Source organism: Tachypleus tridentatus, chromosome 9 (genome assembly GCF_004210375.1).
Source record: "Tachypleus tridentatus isolate NWPU-2018 chromosome 9, ASM421037v1, whole genome shotgun sequence".
NCBI classification, from domain to species: domain Eukaryota; kingdom Metazoa; phylum Arthropoda; class Merostomata; order Xiphosura; family Limulidae; genus Tachypleus; species Tachypleus tridentatus.
In genome coordinates, this window is record NC_134833.1 from 44,675,339 (window position 1) to 44,700,192 (window position 24,854).

Consider the following 24,854-nt stretch of genomic DNA (forward strand, 5'->3'; position numbering starts at 1 on the left):
TGTTGTACAATAATACAAGAAAATTATTACACTTTACCTAGATGAAGGTTTGGTCACAGCACTGAAGAGGTCTGATTCTACACTGTCAACAAATAGTCCATCATTACTTGAAGTATGTTCTGGTGAAATATCTTTTTTAATAGTTTCTTTTTGAACTACTGAAGTAACCACTTCATCAAACAGATGTTTTCCAGAATGTTTTGTTTTTGGTTTGCTGCAAAGACAAAAATATTTGTAAGGTTTTTGTTAACATAGTGCTTATTAATAAGTTATAAAAGTTAGCCAAGCAAGTTAGAAAATATGATGAAATACAGTGAATAAAGTCAAGATATTTCAAATTGATTTAACTGGCAATTAGTCAAATCAATACCAAAATCAGGAATAAACCCCACACAAAAATCAAATTTAATAATTAATCATATTATCCCATTATTAAACATTACGATCTTGGCTTAATAACTGCAAAAGTAAAACTAAATTGATCTAAAAGCAAAATAATTTAATATTTCCAATTGAAAAAAAAAAAAAAAAGGTTCACCAGACATGGCAGCAATAACCAAGACAACCAGTTCTAGTTGCTGTAAATTAACCCGCTAGAAGAATGCCATAATGGTTTAACCACTCCAAAGGCAGGGAATTTTGAAAACATCAACAAAGGCAATTTGGTTAGAAGCTGACAGATTAGCTTCAAAAGTAGCTAACAGCTCCAACATTAATAAGTTGATTGAGTAAATAACTCAAATAGAGACAAACCTGCCTAACAGCTCTTACAACGACTAACTTGTCAAACAGCTAAAGTACAATCTGGTCTAACAGTTCTAAAAGAAATAAAATAATTTTGCAGTAGAATAATGTTTAATCATGGGCCTAAAGAACTGTTAAATCTTTAAGTTACTATATTTTTTTAAGAGATACAAAACAATGAGATAAACCTTATGTGCACATGCCACAACCCTTAACAGTGTAATTCATTATGCTATTATGTATTTGATTTCAGAGTTTCCAACTATTTATTTTAACACTTTTGCATTGGGTAGATCTAACTGCATGTCACAATCTTTCAGTTATTTTAAGAATTTAATTAAACTGTTTTATGTTATACCAATTAGTATAGCATGAAATCATAGCTAATAATACATATCTTAATAGTACACAAGCTTAAAGTTCTTACCTTTATAAAAAAATATTTTAAAAAAAATTCTGAATTTCCTTTTGTGTAAAAAATGTGATATATTTTCTCAAGGTATTCCATCTTCTCTATTTTATTCGTAACTCTTTCAATAAGTATGAAATTTAAAATAAATTATTCACTACAAAATCATCATGGTTCAGATGAACTATAATATTTATACCTTGTTTAGTTAGAGAGCCATCAAATAGAAAGTCAGATCCCACCCTCTCACATCCTTTCTTTCAGGATTTGTTAGTAATCCTCTCTTATGTTTTATTATATATTATGTATAACCACTAAAAAGCTAGGATTTTCATCTGTCAAATGATGTATTATATTGTCTTTTTAATAGAGAATTGTCAATTTCTCAGTTAGTACAAGCATTGCTTCTTCAGGAAAGACAATGACTAGCTTTGATGAATCTAACTGTTTTTGTTGGAAAATTAGAAAGCCAGACAAATTGTGATAGTTAAGTGAAATTGTCTGCTTTTTGCATGTTATTATCCTATGCTCTTTGGTGCTTTAGTTAATTATGTAACAATTATTTAGCACATTACTACCATTAAAAAAATATGGGGTTAAGTGTCATTGACAATAAAGAACAAAACAAGAAGACCCAGATACAAACTTTATTTCTTGTATTTCCTGTTTATTCTTTATTATCACAAATGTAACTAAAATGTAAAATTAAAGATCTATTTAGATTAATTAAGGTTAGATTAAGTTAAATACATAAAAATAAAAATGTTTCATGAGGCATGCACACAAGCAGCTTGGACTTGAAATACCTTGTGAGTAATGAATGTAATTCAACAGCATAGTGTGAGTTCCAAGCTATCTTAGATATTTATAACTTATAATAACAAGAATAGTTAGTTGTTCAAAATGCAATCAGAGTTTATGCACAAGTAGATGTTATAATTAAAAATACTTTTCCTCATCTTAAAATTCTCAAATTTCCTTTGTGTAATTGTCTGAAACATCTTAAATACATTTCAACCGTTTTTTAAAATAAAACTTTATATTTCAGTTATTTTCTTTATGCTATCTCTTTGTGATTAGTCAATTTGACTGAACTTGTAACCACCATAAAAAAGAAAACTGAAATAAATATACATTACCACTTTTTCTTGAATGATGTCAAATTGTAACATGAAACTACATTTATTTATCTCAAGTAGCTTTCAGCTCTGACAGTATTCTTTTATTTATAAATTTTATTTTATTGCTTAATGAACCATGTCCAACTACTATCTGTGCCATTATAAATTGTAAGTCACTCAGGGAAAGTGCTCATGTTATGCTATTGAATTACATTACTCATGAGCTACTACGAGCTGCTCTCATGTGTGGTTTGTAAAAAAAAATTGTTTATTATTTATTTCACTAAATATAATCTTAACTAAACTAAAATATACCTATTTTTATATGTTACTTACTTTAATAATAATAAAGAATAAATATGAAAAATAAAAAATAAATTACTTGCACAGTCTTCTCATTTCTTGTTGATTGTCAATGATAGTTAAACCTACTTTTTTTTTATACTAATGGTAGTAATGCACTACATTTTAATTTAATTAAATAATGCACCAAAAAAACAGAGTAAAAACATGCGAAAAGTTATACAATTTCCATCATATCAAATTTGTTCTGGCTTCCTAACTTGTGAAAATAACAGTACATATTTATCGAAAATAGATGTTAAATTTCTAATGGAAACTAGGCTTGTACTGTGAGTGAAACTGTCACTTAACTGTTCAGAATACAAATGCCCAGAGAAAATATGTTGTGTGTGTGTCACACGAAGAGAAATTCTAGATTTGTTTGAATATTACCTTGTAAACTATGGATTATTAACTACAATTTTACCGTACACTAATTGGTATAAAATAAACAAAAAATAGCTTAACATTTTAGATGTAAGATACTAAAACTTTGTGTCATACACAGTAAAGGATACCAGTGGCAAAAGAGTTAATTTGTGTTTTTCTTAACTAATAGGATAAATTTCACTATTTTTCACAAGGCCAACATTGATCTGGAATTACTAATTAAAGAAACTGTTTACATCAAACAATTTTTACCAACACTGAACAATGTGCAATCTTCTTCTGAATTGCACGTTTTAACACATAAAGTACATTTGTTGATTATTTCTTCGTTTTTCATGTATTTTAGTTTTGATCAAATTATTGTTATTGCAGAAATGTATTTTAGCTATTTACTTAGGAATGATATAATTATTTTATTTTTCTTTAGATAAATGAAAATGCAATCTGTAGAATTCCAAGACATTTACTTATGTTCTCCTTCTGTTATAAATAAACAATACTGTTTAAGTACTGTTATCCATTTTTATTTTGAAATTTTGTTTTCCTCCATACACATCAATAACAATTTTAATGCTAATCATGACATGCACAGCTGATACAAAGCCACAGTACAATCCTATGTATTGGAACTTTTTGTTTTGTTTGTTTGAACTGCCTTAAGCAGTGTGATTTCATTTGGGAGGGTATGTAATAGTCCTTTTCAACACAAAATATTCATACATTCAGGTAAAGTTATGTTCACATCAGAAATTTAAAATTTTAAGGCTAGGGATAATCCTTATACTTAATGGCATTGCAAAACAAAGAAATGTGGATCTATTTAGGAACCACATCTATAAAGAGAGAGACCAATAATAAGTCACTCTCTAGCTGTGGTAAGCAAAATGTAGTGTCTTGGAACAGCTGAGAATCTATGAGCACAAGGATCAATGGTAAGTCACCCATGTGCCCCATTTCTGTGTTAGAAATGAGGCCAACAAGGTATGGTTATCTCATGATAAAGTTCCTGTCATACTTTCTATTTACCATCACATACCTCTAGCAGCAGGAGAATGAATATGCTATTGAATATGAAGATGCACCACTTACATTTCTTGACATATCAACTATGCATTCCTGAGATTATACTGTTGAAATGAGCACTGGGGAATCAACATCTTTGTAAATTAGATGAATAATGGAAAGGCAGAATGGATTGTTTCTGACAGTTTTATAATAGAGTCTTTTGCTATGAAAACTACCCTGCAGAGCAACTGTAAGGATGTAGGGTCATCAGGTAGATCATGTATGGACATAGTGACATAATGCAGGCCCAAAAATTTGTTAATATAATTTATTCAACTTTTAGATCTCGCCCTTATATATACTAATGCATGTTGCAAAAGCCTAGGATTTAATCATCATTAATTTATAGTTCTTCATCAATAGAAAGGTGACAGAACCGTTATGAACAATGATCTCTATGAATACTAGTGACTGAACAAAGGCTCATTGGTGTTAAATATTAGGCCTATATATATCTGCAAAGACTTAATTAATTGCCAAAATTATTATTGATTTAACAATTTTTACCACATTATAACACAGACCCAGATCTAGATCAATTAAAATAAAATAAAATTATTAGGTTTAGGTATTCACATAATGTAATAGTGTTAATGTCCAATTCATAAAAATTATCTAGTATTTATCCTATGCATATGTGCCTACAAATCATAGTGAATACACATTATAGAAAACTGCAACCTTTTAATATATATAAAAGTATTTCTATTATCTTAAGGCTAATCTTGCAATATCTAACAAAGCATTTAAAAAAAAAGAAACAGCTACTTTCCTAGTGAAATTATGATAACAACATATTGGTTAAAATCATCTTGGATTTCAGACAATGGAATGTACAAATGCATAAAGTGAAACAGTCAATTCAATTTATAATTGATGTCTTTAAACTGTTTCCTTATTTTTAAACAAACTTGGGATTTTTTAGCGAGTTCCTTGACTAAATTTCAAAACTTTTCCAAAACCTTTCACAATTTTCCATAATATTTGCAGGCCTGGAAACTCCATTCAAAATTTAAAAACGTTTCAAGGAATTTCAGGACTGTGGGTATTATGTACTGCTAAACTTTCAAGCTTGGGTAAAGTAAAGGAAGAAGGATTTCCAGCATCACATGAATTGCAGTGAGCCACCCCAACAACAAGAGATGAAAAGACAATAGATATCTTGATACATTTGTACCAATTGGATAGAATTGACTGAAGATGATATTTAAGTGTGCAACCAAGAGGAATATTTGTCTCTAAAAGACAAATCCTTTAAATCATGAAATAAAGGTGACACATGAATCCAAGTATAACATGCAATATGTCTCAAAGATGGAGAGAAGTTGAGCATGTCCTGCATACAAAATAAGAAAAGACACCCATCCCGCAATGAATGACGTAAAAGGTGGGATAAAGTCTGAATTAGAAAGATGACTCCCAAAGGGAAAGAAAGGTTGCAACAGTGAAAATCATGCTGGATGGGGTAAAATGAAAGACAAACATCCATAAATTGGTGGATAAACTGACATTTGAAGAAAGCATCCAAGACCTTGATCAGAATAACCCACATCCCAGGAAAGTGTAACCCTGCAAAGTATTTGAACTGAGTAAAGACCAAAGGTGGTCCAAATGGGACAGATCTATAATAGGATGCCAACTTGCTGTTTTTATAGGAATTACCAAAAAAACAGGAGTAAAACCCAAGAGCAGGACCAAAGCATTGCTTCATGGCATTCTAATCAGGTGAGATGAAGAATGAAAGGCAGGGAAAACTCCTGAGAAATCACTTAAGTAACCCAGTAGCTTATAGTAAAAGAAGTGCACAGGATACAAAGTGGAAGAACTAAGTTCTGACAGACTGGAGTGGCTCCAGAAAGAAGTCACCTCCAAGAACCATGATGACCAGCCCTTACAGACAAGGGATGTTTGATACAGGAAGAGAACTAGAAACAAGATACTCTAGAGAATGAGAATATTGGTGGGGTATCTCAGTTCAAAAAGGTAAGAAAGCAAAGTGAGAAAATATGATTGCTGTCTAAAGATACATGTATAATCAAAGCAATGAAGTAAAAAGGTGGGACTACATGATCCTCACTGGGAAGAGAACTAGAAGCAAAAGAAAGCATGGAAACAACAACTCATCAAAGATGGAATAAGCTTAACCGAAGTTAAAGATGCAGGAGGTTTGGAATTCTGTATCCAAGATCAGAATGGAATCAACCACCTGGTGCATAATAGTGTTAACACTGCAGACAGAGCATCTCAAGTTACCATTAGAGTATTAGATGATTTTTTTTGAGGAATGTCAAAAATGTCTAGACATTAAATCATGACCATGATGCTCCATAAAACTAACTTTTTTAGAAACACAAATTAGCTTGTTATATTGATGGGTCATTGGCCAAGTGACACATCAGAAAGTATATAAAAACAAAGGGAAATAGTATGGTCAAAGAAATGTTAATGCACACAAAAGGACATGTGCCACAAAATTACAAAAGTTGAAGCTCATTTGAATCATAAAGTATAGGTTGAAATAATTAAAATTTGATATATTTCTTTCTCATACTCAATAAAACTTAGGAAAGAAAGACAACACTACAAATGTTAATTAAAAGTTAAAATTATAAGTGATAAAAATGTTAATTCCTAAAAAAACATGTCTTAACAAAGCAGCAACAAGGAAAAAAAATTCTTTGTTCAAATGCTAGTATTAAGGATTACTGTACATAGAGTAACCCTTCTATTTGTGGAGAGCTATTTTTAAATGATGATTACATCACAGGTGCTAGAGATACATCACCCCTTCAATTTAAGCATGGGATGAATATTAGGTTACTTTCAGAAGAAACAGTTTATTTTAAGTAACTGTTTATGAAACATACAATGTGTAGTTTAGATGGTATTCGGTGATTATTATATTATTGCACCATAGTATCTTGTAGCATGTGCATCATTCTAAGCCAATTATTATACTATTAGGAGATTATTATATTATTGCACCATAGTATCTTGTAGCATGAGCAACATTCTTGGTCAAAACGTAGTTTGATATATAGACAGATCTGGACTGTGTGATTGTGAGTTTAGTCACAAAGAGTGTATAGTGGCAATTTCTAAAGTAAAATGATCACAATTTGTATAATAATAGCAGAGTAGAGAAGAAATATGTCTTGTCAATTGAGTTCTTATGTAATTAGAAAGCCCTTGATGCAACTGTAATAAACAATACTGCAACAAAAATTTGTATACCAGTTTCATTTGATTTGTTATTTTAAAACAAGAAGAATGTGTGCCATTTATTTGTTGTTGAAATTTATCACCAAAAAGCCACAGACACCTGCTGTAAATAATGTGGTCCACATACATAAAACTTACATGAAAATAGGCTGCAACAACTCACATTAGTAAACATAGGGCTGGAAGCTTTGTTAAAAGCTTGTGATGTGATGAAAATATTTATAGCAGTGGCATGAGGTAATAGTTTTTGTTCTGTAGACACGTGAGTGAATGTTTCTGCTTTAGCACATACTTTAACAGACTATTTACAGGTGGTACAAATATGTGGTTACAAAAGATTTTTGTTACAGTATCTACCTTCTTTTTTCAAGATATTTGTATAAAAGAGAGGAAATCGTAAGTAATCAAAAACCCAAATTATAAAAATAAAATTAATTGGTGACAATATACAACTTATGAAAGTTGATAATGAAACAATAATCAAGGTAATGCTTGTCGTAGGTTTTCAAATAAGCTACCTGACTTCTTGAGACAGTGGCTTAAAAGAGGAAATGAAAACTTCTATTGAATAAATTATGAGATAAATAATTTTGTTGGAATAATTAAATTGTGATAAAAAGAAATTTGGCAGTTGCTTAAAAAATAAAAGAAAATACACAGTTAACCCTTTCCCAAGGTGCCTAGTATAATATGCACAAGTTTGTTTACATATTTGCATATATTAAATTTTTGCACCATAACTTTTGATACATGTGTATCTTCACAAAATTTCGTAAGTTTTCAGTACAGATCATATATATTTTGTACACAAAAAACATTTTAAAGTAATATTTTTACTAAATATTTGATTGTCAAAATAGAGTATGTTTTGTCACTGGTCTGAGTGAAAACTGATTTCATGTTATGATTAATGAAACAATTCTTCTTCCCAAAAATCTCAAATATTGTTGACAATCTCCAAAACCTCCTGAATGCATTTCAAACACTTGTTTTCAGAGACTTTATATTTCATGTTATTTTCTATACTCTAACATTGTGGGGTCTGTCATTTGACCAACCTCGTAACCATCATAAAAAAATCAGGAAACAGATATACATTATGCTTTTTCGTGCTAGAATGAATAGATATTATAACACTAAAATACAAATGTTTAGTCCAAGAAGCTTATATTTCATAGTGCTATGTGTGAAGATATATATTTATTATTTTTTTATCATGCCTACCTAACATTATGTAACTTGTACTGCTGCAGTGCATGTGCACTTTGGTCAGGTATTCAGTAATATAAAACTGACCTTTAGTCTTCTATCTTGGCTGTGTTTTAGTGGACTAGCATTTTGTAATATACAGTTACATTTCAATTATTATACATTATACACATGTATACAGATTATTACTATTTGACCCATTTCTTAAAATATAGAACAATAAGTCAAGGAGTAGAGCAAACAACTATCTCTTCTTGCCATGACCTTTGTACTTGGTTGTTGCTGGACATAGGCTGCTAAGCCTTTTAAAATTTTGTAGTGAGGTTTCCATTTTCTTTAGGTTTTATATATACAGTTGTATAACCCAAAAAATTCATAAGTAACTACACGGTGTTCAGAAAGTCACTGTGCACTTATATATTTATTAACAGACATGTCATGTTTCAATATAGAATACAGGAGGTAAATATGAATGACAATTACAAACAATGTTGAAAGTGACCCCCATTGGTATCAATGCAGGCTTGGATCCTTCTTATTTTGTTTCTAAACACTGCAATCAGTTGCTGGCTTGAAATAGACTGAATAGACATATGATTACAAAACTGCACAGTGACTTTCCGAACAACCTGTACAATAATACCACTGAAATCCATTATAATTTATTAAGCTTAGTTACTAAGACATATTCAGATTTTAAAAAATATGAACCTTCGAGCAAACTAAAGACATAACTTTCCTCCTTAAAAACTTGGATCAAAAGAAAATGGTATTTTTTTCAAAGATTAAAATGCTTGAGAAAATCACTCTGGGAACATGCTAAGCTGTTGATTGGTTATTCATGTCATATATATTGTAGTAAGAATATATGATGGACCACTTCAAAATATGAAAAGAGATGAACAGAACCACCATGTCTGATTTATATACAAGTTATATCTCAGCAAAATAAAAAGATATACAAAGTTCTTATTTTATATTCTAGCTTGATAATATTAGTAATTTGAGTTCCTAATTTGAATGAAATTAGACTTGGTATTTTGATATCATAAACATCTAATTTTAAACAATGCTGCATTCAAAATACTGACTCACTAAATTCTGTATTTAAATGTATTCTTTTAAAGTTTACTTTTAAATTAAGAAATTAGCTTATATATAATATTAAAGATTGAGTTATAGTTTACAATTTGATCCCAAACTTACTGACAAATTTTTAAAATTGTAGTTTAACAATATTTTGAATGCAAGTCAACAAATGCAATGACGTGGCACTTTGAACCCTGACCTGTTATGAAAGGGTTAAACTATCTTTGCTGAATACTCTATTACTGCTGAAGATCCATTTAAACTGGTCACATACATAAATGATTCTTATGGCTTTTATGCTAAATTATTATGTGTATTCTGTCGTATATCATCAATTTATAACACCCACAGTAAAAGCAATAGTATATATGTTTTATTTGTTAAGAACCTGAAAAATATTTCCTGAAGAAGCTTCACCTTCATTTCTATATAATAAAACACAAATAATAGCATTTTTTTACATGAAAAAATGTATTAATTCAAGTCTTCTGACACTACTTGAATTTTATGGCTTATTTAAGACACATCAAAGTAAGGTCACTGAAAGTCTGAAAAACTAAAATTTTTCAACATGAAAAAAAAAAACCAACAGAAATGCAAACCTTTCTTGTGACAGTGCAAATAAATCATCATTATCAGTCTCTTCTGCAAACAGACTGTTACTAGAAACTGAGTTAACTTGGCTGATAGGTTCAGGTCTTGAAACTTTATCAGTTGCTTGGATAACAGTCACCTAAATACATTAAAAATTTCATACCAAATTTCCAGTAACTGCGTACATAAAACATTTAACATTTAAGTCTCATAAGCAACATAAATGGAAAAAAAAAAACAACCAATATTTGGTCAGGTGTCAATAAAAACTGAATATCTCACTTGCACCAAACAAACATTTGGAATATACCTATTCAGTAAGTACCAGCTAAGTAATATCAGAGATTTAAGATGTTAAAAATATGTTAAAATATTGCATTATAAATTCTAGCATAAGATTCTACCCTGAGAAAAAACTTGCATTCTGGTGATAGTTACTAAGAATTGCAACAATATTTCAAATTCAACTCTGAGCAGTTTTACTTTTTCTTACTACATGCTTTTTCATATGAAAGAATAACCAAAAATTTACAAAACTGAGCAACTGAAATGTTATATATTTTATAATGCATTTAAACAATTAAGCCAAACCTAATATAAAATACAGAAAGATTAAGATACTTATAAATTGGATTTTTACATATTCAGTCTTCAGCATCTAAAGCTGAATATAAAGAATTTACATTAAACCTTAGAAATCACTCAAATTACATGCTACATTAAAGAAAAGTTAAACTAAAACAAAAATACATAGAAAGTGAGCAAATGGAGAAAACATACTGAGAAAAACACACAGAAATAAGAAGTACAGACTCACTTGACCAATGTTTCAAGTCTAATATAGTGGCCTACAATGGATAGCTACTTTAAGAAACCACACTGGTTGGGTGAGATATTATTTCAATTTCAGGAACCAAACAAGATAAGCATCAATCAACCTCTCCAAAACTTCATAAGAGACAGTTAATCAAAACAACAGGATGATAATTAGAAGGAATCTTGGGATCCTTCTCAAATTTAGAGAAAGGAATGACAATAGCCTTATGCCATACATCTGGTAAATCATCCTCCAGCTTAAAACAACCAGAATAATAATAAGAGAGGCAGAAGAGTTAGAATACATCATCCTACATCATTGTCAAGTCCAATTAATGTATTGATAGACCAATGCTTGTATAATCTCAATGGTGCTGTCATCTGGTAAATCAATACCTCAATTCTATACCACTAACAATAACTTTTGTATACCTTTCAATTTCTGAATTATGTGCCTGTCAATGAGCTTCTGAAACAGAAAACACAGTTGTCAACTCTCTCAAGCATGTGCATCATCCTCTTTATTCATAGTTTTTCTGTAAGAAGGGTGGATGTAGCATCCAGGATCTAATATAACTCTATAGGGTCAACCTTGACATAGATACTGTGCAGCATAGGAAACTAGGCAAGCTTTACAAGAAAGTTTTCCATGTAAAAAGTTATTGTCACTGAAGAGGAGTGAGACTTGAAAACTTGTAACTACAGCAGTGGAAATTTAAATGTAACCTCATTCCACAGTTGATTCTGTTGTTGAAATTATACACATCCCTACACACATGTATGTATGTAAAAATGTAAACATAAGATGAATGTGAAATGCTCCTCTTTCTAAGCCAACTAAGTGAATACTAAATATTATCATCTTTGCTACACAGCCTGAAAATTTTATGATTGGTATTACAATTAACTACTTTCAATTTAAGGTAAATAGGTTACAACAAATATAATAATACGATGTATATAAAGATTTAGTTTAGTAACGTCATAGAGGTCATCAGACCTTCTGGGAATTGTTTATTTCTCTGTGTAGTGTTGTAAGCAAATCATTTCTGGTGCTCTGTAGCCAATGATGATAATGTATATGAAAAGGTGTTGGTGGTGTTCTATTTCAGTTTTATCAAGACTTTTTGGACCTACGTGTTTTTAACACATGAATAATAAGATGTATGACACTGAATTGAAAACAACTCAGATCACACCATAGCTATAACAATAAAAACATGAAGGATAACCTCTAGGGATTATTAACCCTTAAGGGGTAGCCATTACCAACTGATGCTGCTATCTACAACATTCCTGCTGTTTAAGGGTTAAACCTCTGCACATAAAAATTTGTTATAAGTGTCCTGAGTACAACCTAAAACTATTTTGTGTACAATATTTTATAATGTAACAGGTATCTGATTATATACATTTTCTTTAGGTTTTTTTCCTAACAATAATGATAAAATATTCCAAAATCATTTCAAAAATATAAATATAAAATAAGCATCTGGTCTTTTATTATTTTTAATTCTTTATTTATTAGTTTAATTTATTTCATTTTAAATTATCTGAAAATATTTTGTTTAAAACTTGGATTTTTGCTTTTGATGACAAAAATTTAGCATATTCATATTCTATTAACATACATGGGGATGATTGTACTCTTAAATAGCTCAGTTGCAGAGACTTGTAAGCCAGAGATCCATGGTTCATGGTTCAAATTTTAATTTAAGAGTCTGTCTTCCCTAATTTTATTTATTCACTTAAATTTTTGGAACATATAAATTATTTTAACTTTCTCAAAATTTTAAACTGTTGTGGTATGTTTTCTCTTTCTCATTTAATTCTGAAGATAATAATTTGACTTTTCATATTCCTCTCCAAAGAATATCTTCATCCCAGTTAATTTACCTATTAATTTTTTCTTTTCTTTTTTCCAATTTACTTTTCTTTTGTTACAACTTAAGCATTAATCATATTTCTTACAAAACATTCTAGTTTTTATTTCTTCTGGTAGTGCATTCTTTTGTTGTATTATTTATCTTGCTTCAAAGAATGTGGTTAAAATATTCACATTAGTTAAACGTGATATTAAATTTTTTTTTTTTGTACAGTGTGCCAAAATTATTTTGACATAAAGGACAAATCAAGTGCTTTATTTAAAGGGTGTTCACATTTCAAAAAAGTTTTTCATATATATCATTGCCATAACATTACTGTAAAATATGCATTATGCATTGCATGAGTGAGGATTGTTGCTTAATTTATTTCACATCATTACAGTTGTTGTTCATGTAACTGATGATGTAAGTTTGGTTTGTTTTTGAATTTTTTGCAAAGCTACATGAGGGCTATCCTGTGCTAGCCCTCCTTAATAAAGCAGTATAAGGTTAGAGAGAAGGCAGCTAGTTATCACCATCCACTACCAACTCTTGGGTGACTTTTACCAATGAATAGTGAGACTGACCATCACATTACAATGCCCTCACAACTGAAAGGGTGAGCATGTTTGGTTTGACAGGGATGATACAAGTATAGCCTAGATTATGACCACATCTTTCACATTTCAACCAGCTTGATAAGTTCTAGTACTGAGAGAAAGGTCTCATCTCAACTGAATGTAGGAAATGTTAAGTGGTTAAGAAATTAAATATTCTTTGCTTTAAGTCTAAGTTCATAGAATATATCTTGAAACACAGGAAGCTCATATTTTCAAAGCATCTCAAAACAGTGAAATTTCACATATTTCTATATTTCATGCTGTACCTGACATAGGTTCTTTCAGGACTCAACAAAATGCATCAGAAAGATGAAACTTTCTGACCAATATTGTACAACTTGAAAAAACATGTGGAAGCTTCAGGCCCTAAAGAAATTTAAACAAGGCCAGGTTTGTTATGCAAAGTTTATACAAAGTCTTTAGTGTACTGATCTTTGAAAATCACAACATTAATCTACTCAAATCTCATTTAATAAGGAAGTTCTTTGAAAGACTTTCAGAAGCTGTTAAATGACACAACAGATATTTTCAGATTTTTCATTATACTACGTGGCAAACAAGGAATGAATATTATGACTCTGAATATAATGAAATAAAGTTTCAAAGTATATTTTAGAAGTGTATTATCTGAAGAAGAACAGTAAGAATGTTCTATGTAATGGACTAACTGCACAGGCAAGGGATATGAAACCATAAGAAGTTTATATAAATTTTCAAGCTCCAGCACCATCAGAATTTTTTGGTACCTTTCAACTTTGAAAATAATTATCAAACATTGAAAAATTACCCAGCTTTATAATTAGGACACATCTGCTGAGGATACAAATATCAAGTAGCACAAATCTCTATTAATTACTGGTTATATTCTACTAAAGCCAAATGATGAGCGATTTCATTAAGGAAGAAAACAGTTAAACTGTTACCCAACTGGAATTAGATGGTGAGTCAGAACTTTCCTACATAACAGAGAAATGATAAGCTCCACCAATGTAGTAGCATGAAAGTGACAGTGTATCATTGACTAAATTTATTTCAGTGGGTTTGTTCTGTGTGACTAAGTCTTGAAGATTTCCTGTTTTGTTACCATGTAATGTATATGAGATATTGATTGGTAGACTTGTGGTAACATGAGAGCCTGCAGCCAGTGAATGCCTGTACAGTACAACATCCTGAGAGTACTTGGGAAAATAATGAAACAACACATGGGAGACTTGAACTCTATGTTAATATCATAATATTTCTGTTTAAAAATCATGTAATGAATATGCAATGTTAATTGTTAGTTTCATGGTAAGATGAAAGCTTGCAGCTAATAAGTGTTACTGCTACATAACAACTTTAGTGTACTTTGAAAAAGAATAAAATAATGTGGGAGTTATAGAAACTCTACTACATCTAGCTTCAGATGTTCAGATGTGTTGATTCAACATACATGTTGAATGCTTTGATTTCCTACAATTAAAGAAGCACTGGATGAAATTGTTTAAAATTTGAGACAAAATTTCTGCAGATTATCCAGATTCTGACAAGTAGTTTACTTAAGTGGTATTTCAGTGAATTATTAGTTTTGACAAGTAAAAAAGAAATATCACTATGACATATTTTTAATAAATAATTAAAAAACTTGTTTTTGCTAAAACTGAAATTACTCATTTTTATGTCTTCCTTACATTCTTTAAAAGTAGTCAACGAAGATGTTATCCAATACAACCAAAAATTTTGTCCTTGCTTTAAATCTAATTGACCCTGTTTTGTTCAAAATTATTTTAACTTTTCTTCTAGGTTGCTTTTAGTATTGTATGCTGTTAAATGCAAAGTAACACTATGTTTCATCAGTGTTTTGTCCAGTGCAGGTACTTAAACCTGATTTTTAACATCATTAGTCCTCACACTTTCCACTGAAGCAATGGTAGGCAATGCATTAAGAAAAAAATAAAAAAATTCACAAATACTAACATTTTAATTCATAAAATGTTGAAATCATCTCAAAATCAATATCTTTAATTTTTGAAAAAATTTATTTACAAAATCAAACAAACAGAACCTTTTTATAAAATAAATTTCAGCTCTGTAAAACATGAAAACTTAGTTTGTGCTAGTGGAAGAATGACTGGAAAATTATTTTCTATAACCGATTAGTTCCGTAGTACAATTTTGCCCTTGGGCAGAATGTGCCCATATAGGCAATATAAAACTATTTCAAAGCTATCTCAAACAAGCCTGGGTAAAATGTACTTAAAAATAATGGTGTTGAAACACACAAACATCTATAATAACAGTGTCTTTACCTTTAACAAAGTAATATCAGTCTTCCAAAATCATCATTGAAAAATACAGCTACACTTATGCTTATTAGACAGTTGTTAATAGTTATCTTGTATGATATCAAGTTTTTACATTTGTTGTAAAGCATAAAGCTACACAATGAGGTATTTGTGCCCTCCTTACCATAGCTAATGAAAAAATATTTCTAGCACTATATGCCAATGATTTAGCACTGAGTCACTAGGAGGCATGATATCAAAACCATAATTTACTTACCTGAGCAGACTGTTGTACTACTGTTTCTTCTGATGATATATTTCCTATTCCAAACAAATCATCATCTTCATCAAAAAGGCCTTTTGTGTTTGGCTTTTCCAACTTTGCACTTTTCTCTTAATGATATAAAAAAATAAAAAACAGAAATAAAATTATAAGAAGCATTATAAATAATAAACAGTGTCTTGGCAATAGCTAAGCATCACCAAAATAACGAACATACATGGGAAATGTCTTTAAACTCTTATAAAAAAACAAACAAACAAGTTTTAGGGGTAAAAATAGTTTAACATGAGGTTTCTTATGAATGTTGTTTCAACTCACCTTTTTCATACCATAGTGAGCTAGCATATATACTTTAGCAATAACATATGACAGATACAAGTACATTAAAAATGTATCATCTAACTACACTACTTTCAGAATAGAAATAGCTAAAGTATGCTCCCCAAAAGATTTGTATGACAAAATAAGTCATGTCAATAAAGAGCATAAAATATCCACACTCAATACATGAAATCACTTAAAAGCTACTTATTAAAGAAACCAAAGAAACAAATTCACTGATACACTTTCTCATATTTTTCCATTCTCGATATAAACAGAATATCATAATAACAAAACCACTGATATTGTCGAATGATTTTAAACATTTAATATCACTTTTTATGTAATTTTTGTTTGTTGTTAACTGAATGGCTACAGAATGAGCTACCTGTTTCTGCATGCTTTGGATATTGAAACCTGATTTTTAGCATTATTTGCCCTCAGAAGTGGAATAAATTTTAATCTTAAATCATATAAATTATATTTTAAAACTACATGCTTAGATTATCATCTTTTATCTTTGTACAATTATAAATTTCTTAGAATTAAATATATCTCAATCTGTATCTTTTTAATTCCCTATTAAAAAGTGGTGGTGTTCACAATTTAAACACAAACTTGTAGAAAAAATTTTTTGTCATTTTTATTACAAACTCATATTACTTGGCCCCTCTTTTATAAACTGGTATTCTGATAAAAGCTATAGAAGTTAACATTTTCTTACACTAAAAATGAACTTCCAACAGGTAAAAAGCTCCTCTTACCCACAGCTATTTCAATCCTGGACTGCTCTATAAGTATTGCAAATATTTTTCACTAACAGCACACCAGTCTTTTGTACCCTTATCAGCTTTGAGTCATTTCAGAATATGTGCTGATCACATGACTACCCTACACCAATCATTCAACACCTTCTATACTAGTGCAGCTATTTCCCTTTACTATTCTAGAGTAATCCTCACTTTTGAAAATTGGCAGGTATAAACTAGAAACACTAACATATCAGTGCAAAGGAAGGGTGGGAAGTGAGCAAGAGGAAGTACTATTTATCACAAATGCATTTTCATTGCAAGAAAATGTTAACATACAAAATGATCTTACCTCCTCTTTCTCAGAGCTAGAATCCCACATTGCAAAAGTAGAAAGGACTATGAATTGTGTATGATTGCAATAAGTATGATTCACCTGGGCAAAAAATATCCTGAATACATATATTCAATAATTTTGTCAAGCATTGTCCATATGGGAAAAACCACCTAGAGGACAAACCTTGGGATACATCAGATTATGCTAAGTGTAAGACATCCAGGAAATAAACTTCCAGTGGAAATATTTTGCATAATATATAGAGATCAACAAGTGCAATCTTATGGACAACATCAAAGATAAAGTATCTTGAACTGCATATGATAATACCAACTGCAATCAGCTTGAGTAAAAAAAAAAACATCTAGAGGAAATGCCTTGGAACTGCATTTCAAGCAGTTGTCCTGCTTGAATAATATTCACATAATATTCACTAGAAAACATCTAGTGAAAGTGTCTTGGATCTTGAATATTATTTTATTGTATAATCATTGTTCAGTAATGAGTGTAATCATGAGATCCCTCTTCTAGCTGAGTGAGTATACATGATATATAAACTCCAGTTCTGGTTGTTATACAAAACCCTCAGAAGGCAATCTCCTCAGTTCACCACTCTTGTAACTGGAAACTAAAATTAGCAAGGACTCCCATGCTCCAATAGAAGAGAAAGAGAGTAAAAACGTTCAGGAGACCACAGGAACAACAAATTAGAGACAGTGCAATAGGCATCTGAAATTTCCTATTTAAAAAAGTAGAAAGACCCCATCTGGAAGAATTATGTGTCAGTAGGGATGAGAAGAAACTTCCATCTGTTGTACTCAGGAAATCCATGAGTGATGATCCTTCATATATGAAACAATGATAAACATCATACTGTCAAATAAGCAGTCTTACAGAAACACCCCATCTCAACATTAAGCATTACAGAAGTATACAGATTTAGTGCTAGTATAATATAAAGCATAACTGACCAGGCAACACTTGCCATAGGTTGGATCTTGAAATATGATGTATACAAACTGAATAAGATAAAAAAATAAGTAAATATGACTTACAAAGTTAAACAAACAGGAGTGTGTCAAAATGCCACTAAAGGAAGATGATACTTGCCTGAGGAAGACACAGGCCATGCAGATAACATGTGACAAATGTGATGAGAGTTGTCCATATACCAGCCAGAAAGAACAGTGGATTTGAGAGCAAAATACATAGTTAGATAACAAATGTGGTGTGAAGAAACACTATGTAAACAGTGACCTTCATGAATAATACAGAATACACCAGTCACACAAGTTGAAAACCAACCACTGAGTGAAACAGATGATAGATCACTGGTAACAAAGGAATTCCATGGAACAAATAGATGGGAATGAGAATCCTAAAAGGAGACAGTATGAACTAAATAATAAAGCAGAGAACAAACTGGACAAAATGGTTGTTCTAACTCCAAATGGGAGTACAGCTTGGGTATAGAATGTAAAGAAGTAGGAGAAGGAAAGCTTGATTTTCCTCTAGAGATAAGTCCCTAAGCTAAGGCAAGGGATTGGACAAACACCATAGATACAGGTGGAGTTTGTGACATTGGAATAATCCACATCAGATCATGATTGTTGGAGGAGAGATTGGGACAGAAATAGAGAAGAGGATGTCTCTTCAGCAAGGGCCAGAGCAGATGGAACAAAATCTGAACAAGCAAATTTGGAGAACTTGCAGGACACGACAAGGAATGGTCTGAAGGAAGGAAAACTTCTGGAGAGAAGTCTGATCAGAGGGTAGGTATACAAGTGAAGACCCCTTCAAACCTGATTGAATACATCTACAGAGCTGGAAGGTGTGGAACCAGAGACCAAAAGGAATTCCAGTGAGTAGCAATCACATATTTATGCAGTGTTCTTGGCTGAGAACACATTCACCAAAGTATTCATGGAAGAAGGGAACATCATAAATCACAGTGAACCAGTATGATACCAATTAGTTTGCAGATAGAAAGCAACATGAGAATGAAGATGAATTAAGAGGTACTCTACATGCTTTTACCATAACCTTTGTGAAAATAATGAATCTGCATATTCTTAACTAAAGTTAAACATAAGTGTTTGAAAGATAAATATTCATCATGTTTCTGTTTTCAATAAAATGAGAAAGAGAACAGGGTTGTCTGCATCAAGAAGAAAATTAGACTTTAATCCTAGCAAAAAAGTTGTAATCACAAGCGCTATACCCGTGATACACATAGTTTGGATAGTATATATTAAAAAGTGGTCTATCACTTAATAGGTTTAAATGGATATTGTTAGAGCTTATACATTACAATATTAAACATTTAAAATTTACTATGAGAACCATTTTAACAATACATCTATCATGATAAAATGCAGTACATTTATAGTTGAAGACATCATAATTGAAAAATACATAGGTTTTACAGACACAGCTTCTTGAATAATTCAATAATATAATGAAGTTTTGTAATAATGAGTGAAGTAGAATAATAATGCTCAGAAAATGAGATCAAACAGGAATTTGTATTGTAATTGCAAATGATTAGAATTCCACATCAAGTTTTATCAGTCCAGTAAACACAAATGAAGAATACATTTAACAAAAACAAAAATATTTTTATATTTCCACCAGTTCACAAAGAGCCCTAAAAAAGAGGCTGCAGTCACTCTGATTCTTCTAATGTAAAGCTATCATTTTAGCAGTATAGGCACAATGTTGATGGTTTTTACTACCCATTATTTCTTTGAAGTCATACACATAATATTCACTATACTTTCAAATTTACTAAATCCATCTTCAAGAAAGATAACATTTTTTAAAAGTAAAATTGTGTTTCTAATAATACTTGCATACACTGATACTTATAGCTATTACTTGACTGCTAAGGTTTCAACTTTGCCAATCTAAACACTGGTTGACTTTTCTCACTTTCTCTACTCTTTTGTACCCCACTCAATTACCCTTGGCAATGTGTCTTGTGATACTCTCCACCTGTGTCAATGCACACTCTATTATAGTACTGTATATAAACACCTCACTCGGATAATTTTATCCCTTTTTCAAGAGTGATATCATCTCAATCTCTAACACTAGCTCTTAGTGGAATGGGAAGGAAGGATGAGAGTTTCAGAAGAGTTAAGTATTATTAGAAATACATTATAAATATAGGACAATGTTAACTTCTAAACATACCTCTACTGCCCCTTATAGCTAGAATCCCACACTGAGAAGGTGGAGATGCCAGTGATGGCATTATCCATACAGAAAGCATTTGCATGAGTGTACCAAAATTATAGTAGTACTTAAGGGGGTAAACCATACTACATCCAAAACAAGTATGCTCTTCACCCTGAATTTACTGCAGGTCCATGGATAGAGACAAATACAATGCAACTTTAGAAGTTAAACCCTGATGCTGTACAAGGCACCACATAACTTTCATACATAAAGTTTGAGCTTGCAAATGTCTGGGTGTAGAATTTCAGATTAAGGTTGTGGCAGAGGTAGCCACTCTTGAAGATACTGTAAAAGAGGAAACCAATTCATGACTAGCAACAACACTCAACAAATTGTGGAACTCTGGATAACAAATAAATCAGCAGAAGGCATAAAGGTACAATCCCATCCAATCTTGACTAAATGTATCTATTGCCAAAGCCTGAAGATGAGATTCTGAAGTCTAAAATGGCTGTAGTTGAGAATTACAATGAGTGGCAAATGTGTTGATATACAGTCCTAAACTTTGAGAAAATTCACAAAAAAACCTAGTGACACAGAATTCATCTGGTTGAGCTGAGACAAATGATCTGCTATTAAATTCATCACTCATGAAATATGACATGTGAGCCCAATAAAGAATATTCAAAGCCTGAAAATAAAGGTCCTGGAATGCATGCTCCCTTGACAGAAAATGTAAGATACTACTGTGGAACTGTTAGAATGAATTATGATGATTTTCCCCTTCAGCAGAACTAGACTTTAAACCATTGCCTGTTGGAAAGCAAGAAGTTCTAAAATGCTGATGTGGAAGGAAGTTTCATTATTTATCCAAACATTCCAAAATTCCTGGCTGTCATTATATGCACCCCATCCATAAAGGAAGGTATCTGTGAAGAGATGAACTTTGAGATGACGGGGTAGTAAAGGAACATCAGTAGTCCGATCCCACTACCACTCATGATCTAAGGTGTTGCTCTTAAGTAAGAAAACTTAATGATCCAGTGGATCAAAGTCCATGATCCAATTATTGCACAGCACCCAATGAACAGACTGCATGTGTGCTTTTCCCAAAAGAATAAGAGATTTGAGGGATACACACATCCCCAAAAGATAGAGAATCATTCACATAGTAGGAGAATGAGACATAAGAGCCTCACTGTCTGTTCCATAGTCTGGAATCAGATGGAAGTTGGCTGAGCAAGGCTTAGAAATGTGTTGAATCTATTCTGAGTTCTAACAGATCATAAAGCTGAAGCCATGGGTAGGTATGCATAACAAGCAGCATGCCATGATTTCTAGAAGGAGCCAAAGAAAGTCTACAGGCCAATTACGACAAGTAAAAATGCAAATGGGCAGCATCAATCCATGATTCCAATGCCTCTGGAACACCTACAAACAAAGGCACATTGAAAAGGAGCCTCACTTAACTCACAGAGGGTAGAAGCAGATAGACAAACTTTCTCCAACAAACCATCTCTTCCCAATAAGTCCCAGCATCTACAAGCCAGGAAGCCAAGGAAAGAGTAGAAGCTGACAATCTTAATAGGGTAGAAGCTAGCAGAGAACACAATTCATCAAAACATTCATTTTAGGAATACTGAAAGTCTTTCAACAAAATCTAGAGAAAAATATAAATATCTCACAGCACAGTAGTGAGGGTCAGACAAATCTGAGAAAATTGTGATCTGTTCAAAGTGATCACAGGGTCCAGTCTGGTACCCCGTATGTCCCAAAATGATCAAGTCTTTGAATATTTAAATATGTGTCCTCCTGACAGTGGTAAGCCAAAGCATGCTGTTTTGACATATGTGAGGGACAAGGCATAGCTATCCATCACATAATAGTAAACCTCCCAGCATGAGCAGCAATACCAGGTAAAGGAAGAAAATCAAAGTAATTACTCTCAGACCTTTTAGCCATCAAGGAAAGAGTAGATTCAAAGGCAAAAGGGGAAAGTTTCAGAACCTCACAAACTTGACTTACAAAATAAAGAAACAACATGGGAAGTGACTGATCTAAATTAGCCTTGTGAGAAGCCAACCTAGTAAATGAAGGTGCCAGAAAAAATGTGTCAAAATTATCTCCAGAATGTTCTGGATCAATGGCAAAAGTAACATCAGAACCCCTGGACCAGATATGTCTCTATATTGCAATAAATCAGATCACAGACAGCCTCAACACTCCAATGCTTAAATGGACAAAGATTGTAGTAAATTAATAGCTACAAGTGGCAGAATAAGTAAATATTTCTCAGAATTTTGTAAGCTTTTAGTAAATATTACATTTTTGCTGTACACAATCAGATCCCATCTTTTATGAAGACATTTTTACTGGAGATGTAATAGAGAATTTAAAAATTCTTCTATGAGTCATAGTGAATAAGAAATACTTATTTTTCTCTTTTGGTTTTCATGTTTCCTTTCTATAACCTCTAAGACCCACAAATGAGAACTAAAAGTTTATATTGAATCTGTTAATTTTTTCTAATATGTACTGTAGCTGAATCATTATTTTACAATGAAATGAAATTTAAAAAATTATTAAATTAAAATTAACATACTTTTTTTCTTTAATCCTATTATCACAGGAAATCCTTTACTGCACACAGCACAGTTTTAATTTCTTACATTCAAACCTTAATTAAAATATTTTTTTTTATGTTATGCCAATTAGAATAGCATAGAGTCTCAGCTAAAAATCCATATTTTAATGGTATACAAGTTTTACATTCCTAATAACACAAAGAAATATTTTAAAAAATCCTGAATTTCCCCTAGTGTGACTGCAACACATTTCCTCTTTGCATGTCATCATCCATATTTTATCCACCACCCCTAAAAAACTAAGAAATTAAACATAAATTATACTATATAAAATTGTCAAAGCTCAGATAAACCACATCTATTATAGTCTTCAATTTTGTTTGGTTACAGAACTAATGAATAAAAAATCAGATCGCTTCTACCACAAAACCCTGTAACATCTTCTCTTTCACAACTGGTTAATATTTCTCTCTTTCATTGAATCACACATTACTTATAACCTCTAAAAACTCATGGTTTTAATTCATCAAATGATGTGTGGTATAACATTATGTTCTGAATGGTTAAATGTAAATTTCACTCAGAGTACTAACATGATTTCCTTGAGAAAGTTAACAACTAGATTGGATGAAAATGTAACAATACTTGTCACAGAGTTAGAAAGCCAAAAAAATTTGGTGAGGTAAGGGACTTTGTTTACTTTATTTTCCCATGTTATTAGTCTATATTGTTTGGAGCATTATTTAATCAAATAAAAATTACTAATTGCAATACTGTGAGTTCTATAAAAATTTAGCGTTAACTCTCTTTGACAATCAAGGGCAAGAAAAAAAAGATCAGATAAGTATTTTACTTATTGTTTTTCATGTTTATTCTTTATGTATAATTATAAAAGTAACTAAAATGTATAAATAAGGATATTTTTAGGTTAATTAAAATTATATAAAATAAAATAAATAATAATAGTAGAGTAATAAAAATGTTCCATGAAGCACACATATGAACTCCTTTTACAAGTTGTAGTAGCTTCGTGGGTAATGTAATTCAACAGCATAACACAAGTTGCAGACATCATGAGTGATTTACAGCTTATAATGGCACAGATAATAGTTAGTCATGGTTCAAAGGGCAATAAAACAACAAAATTTAATTATAAATAGATGTATACTATTATAAACTTAGAACTACTTAGAATAAACAAACGTAGTTTCATATTACAAAGAAAAAATTGTGATCTAGGTTTATTTCAATTTTTTTGTTGAGGTTGGTCAAATTGTACCATTCTGTTTTGAGATAGGTGGAGAAAATAACAGTTAAATTATAAAGTTTTACTGATAATAAAAATGTGAAATGCATTCAGAAGTGTTTAGAAATTATACAAAGGAAATTTGATGGTTTAAAAAAAAGGAACAGTATTTTTAATTTTAACATGAAAATTACTTTTCATACAGACTATTCAAAACATTCATAGACAAATATTTTATTTTATTAAAAATACCTCACTAAAATTTTTTTTTGTATATTAAAGCCTTTTATCATTTTAACTGAAATACTACCAAATTTTTTAAAAGATATATACATTATATTAAAAAATAGAAGTATTAAATTTAAAAAGACTTTAAACGAGTAAAAAGAGGGCATATGGTCAG

The 24,854-nt window shown here is 31.1% G+C and overlaps 1 protein-coding gene across 4 annotated transcripts in view; it reads right to left on the minus strand.

Annotated features, from left to right (window-relative positions):
- The window catches only part of LOC143225172 (WASH complex subunit 2-like), a 172,679-nt gene that overhangs the window by 62,552 nt on the left and 85,273 nt on the right, over positions 1 to 24,854 (minus strand). For all 4 annotated transcript variants that reach the window (XM_076454128.1, XM_076454129.1, XM_076454130.1 and 1 more), the window contains exons 14-16: positions 16,028 to 16,143; positions 10,194 to 10,324; positions 38 to 214 (exon numbers count right to left, since the gene is read on the minus strand). In XM_076454128.1, coding sequence (XP_076310243.1) covers positions 38 to 214; positions 10,194 to 10,324; positions 16,028 to 16,143 — 424 coding nt within the window. The remainder of the gene's footprint in view (positions 1 to 37; positions 215 to 10,193; positions 10,325 to 16,027; positions 16,144 to 24,854) is intronic.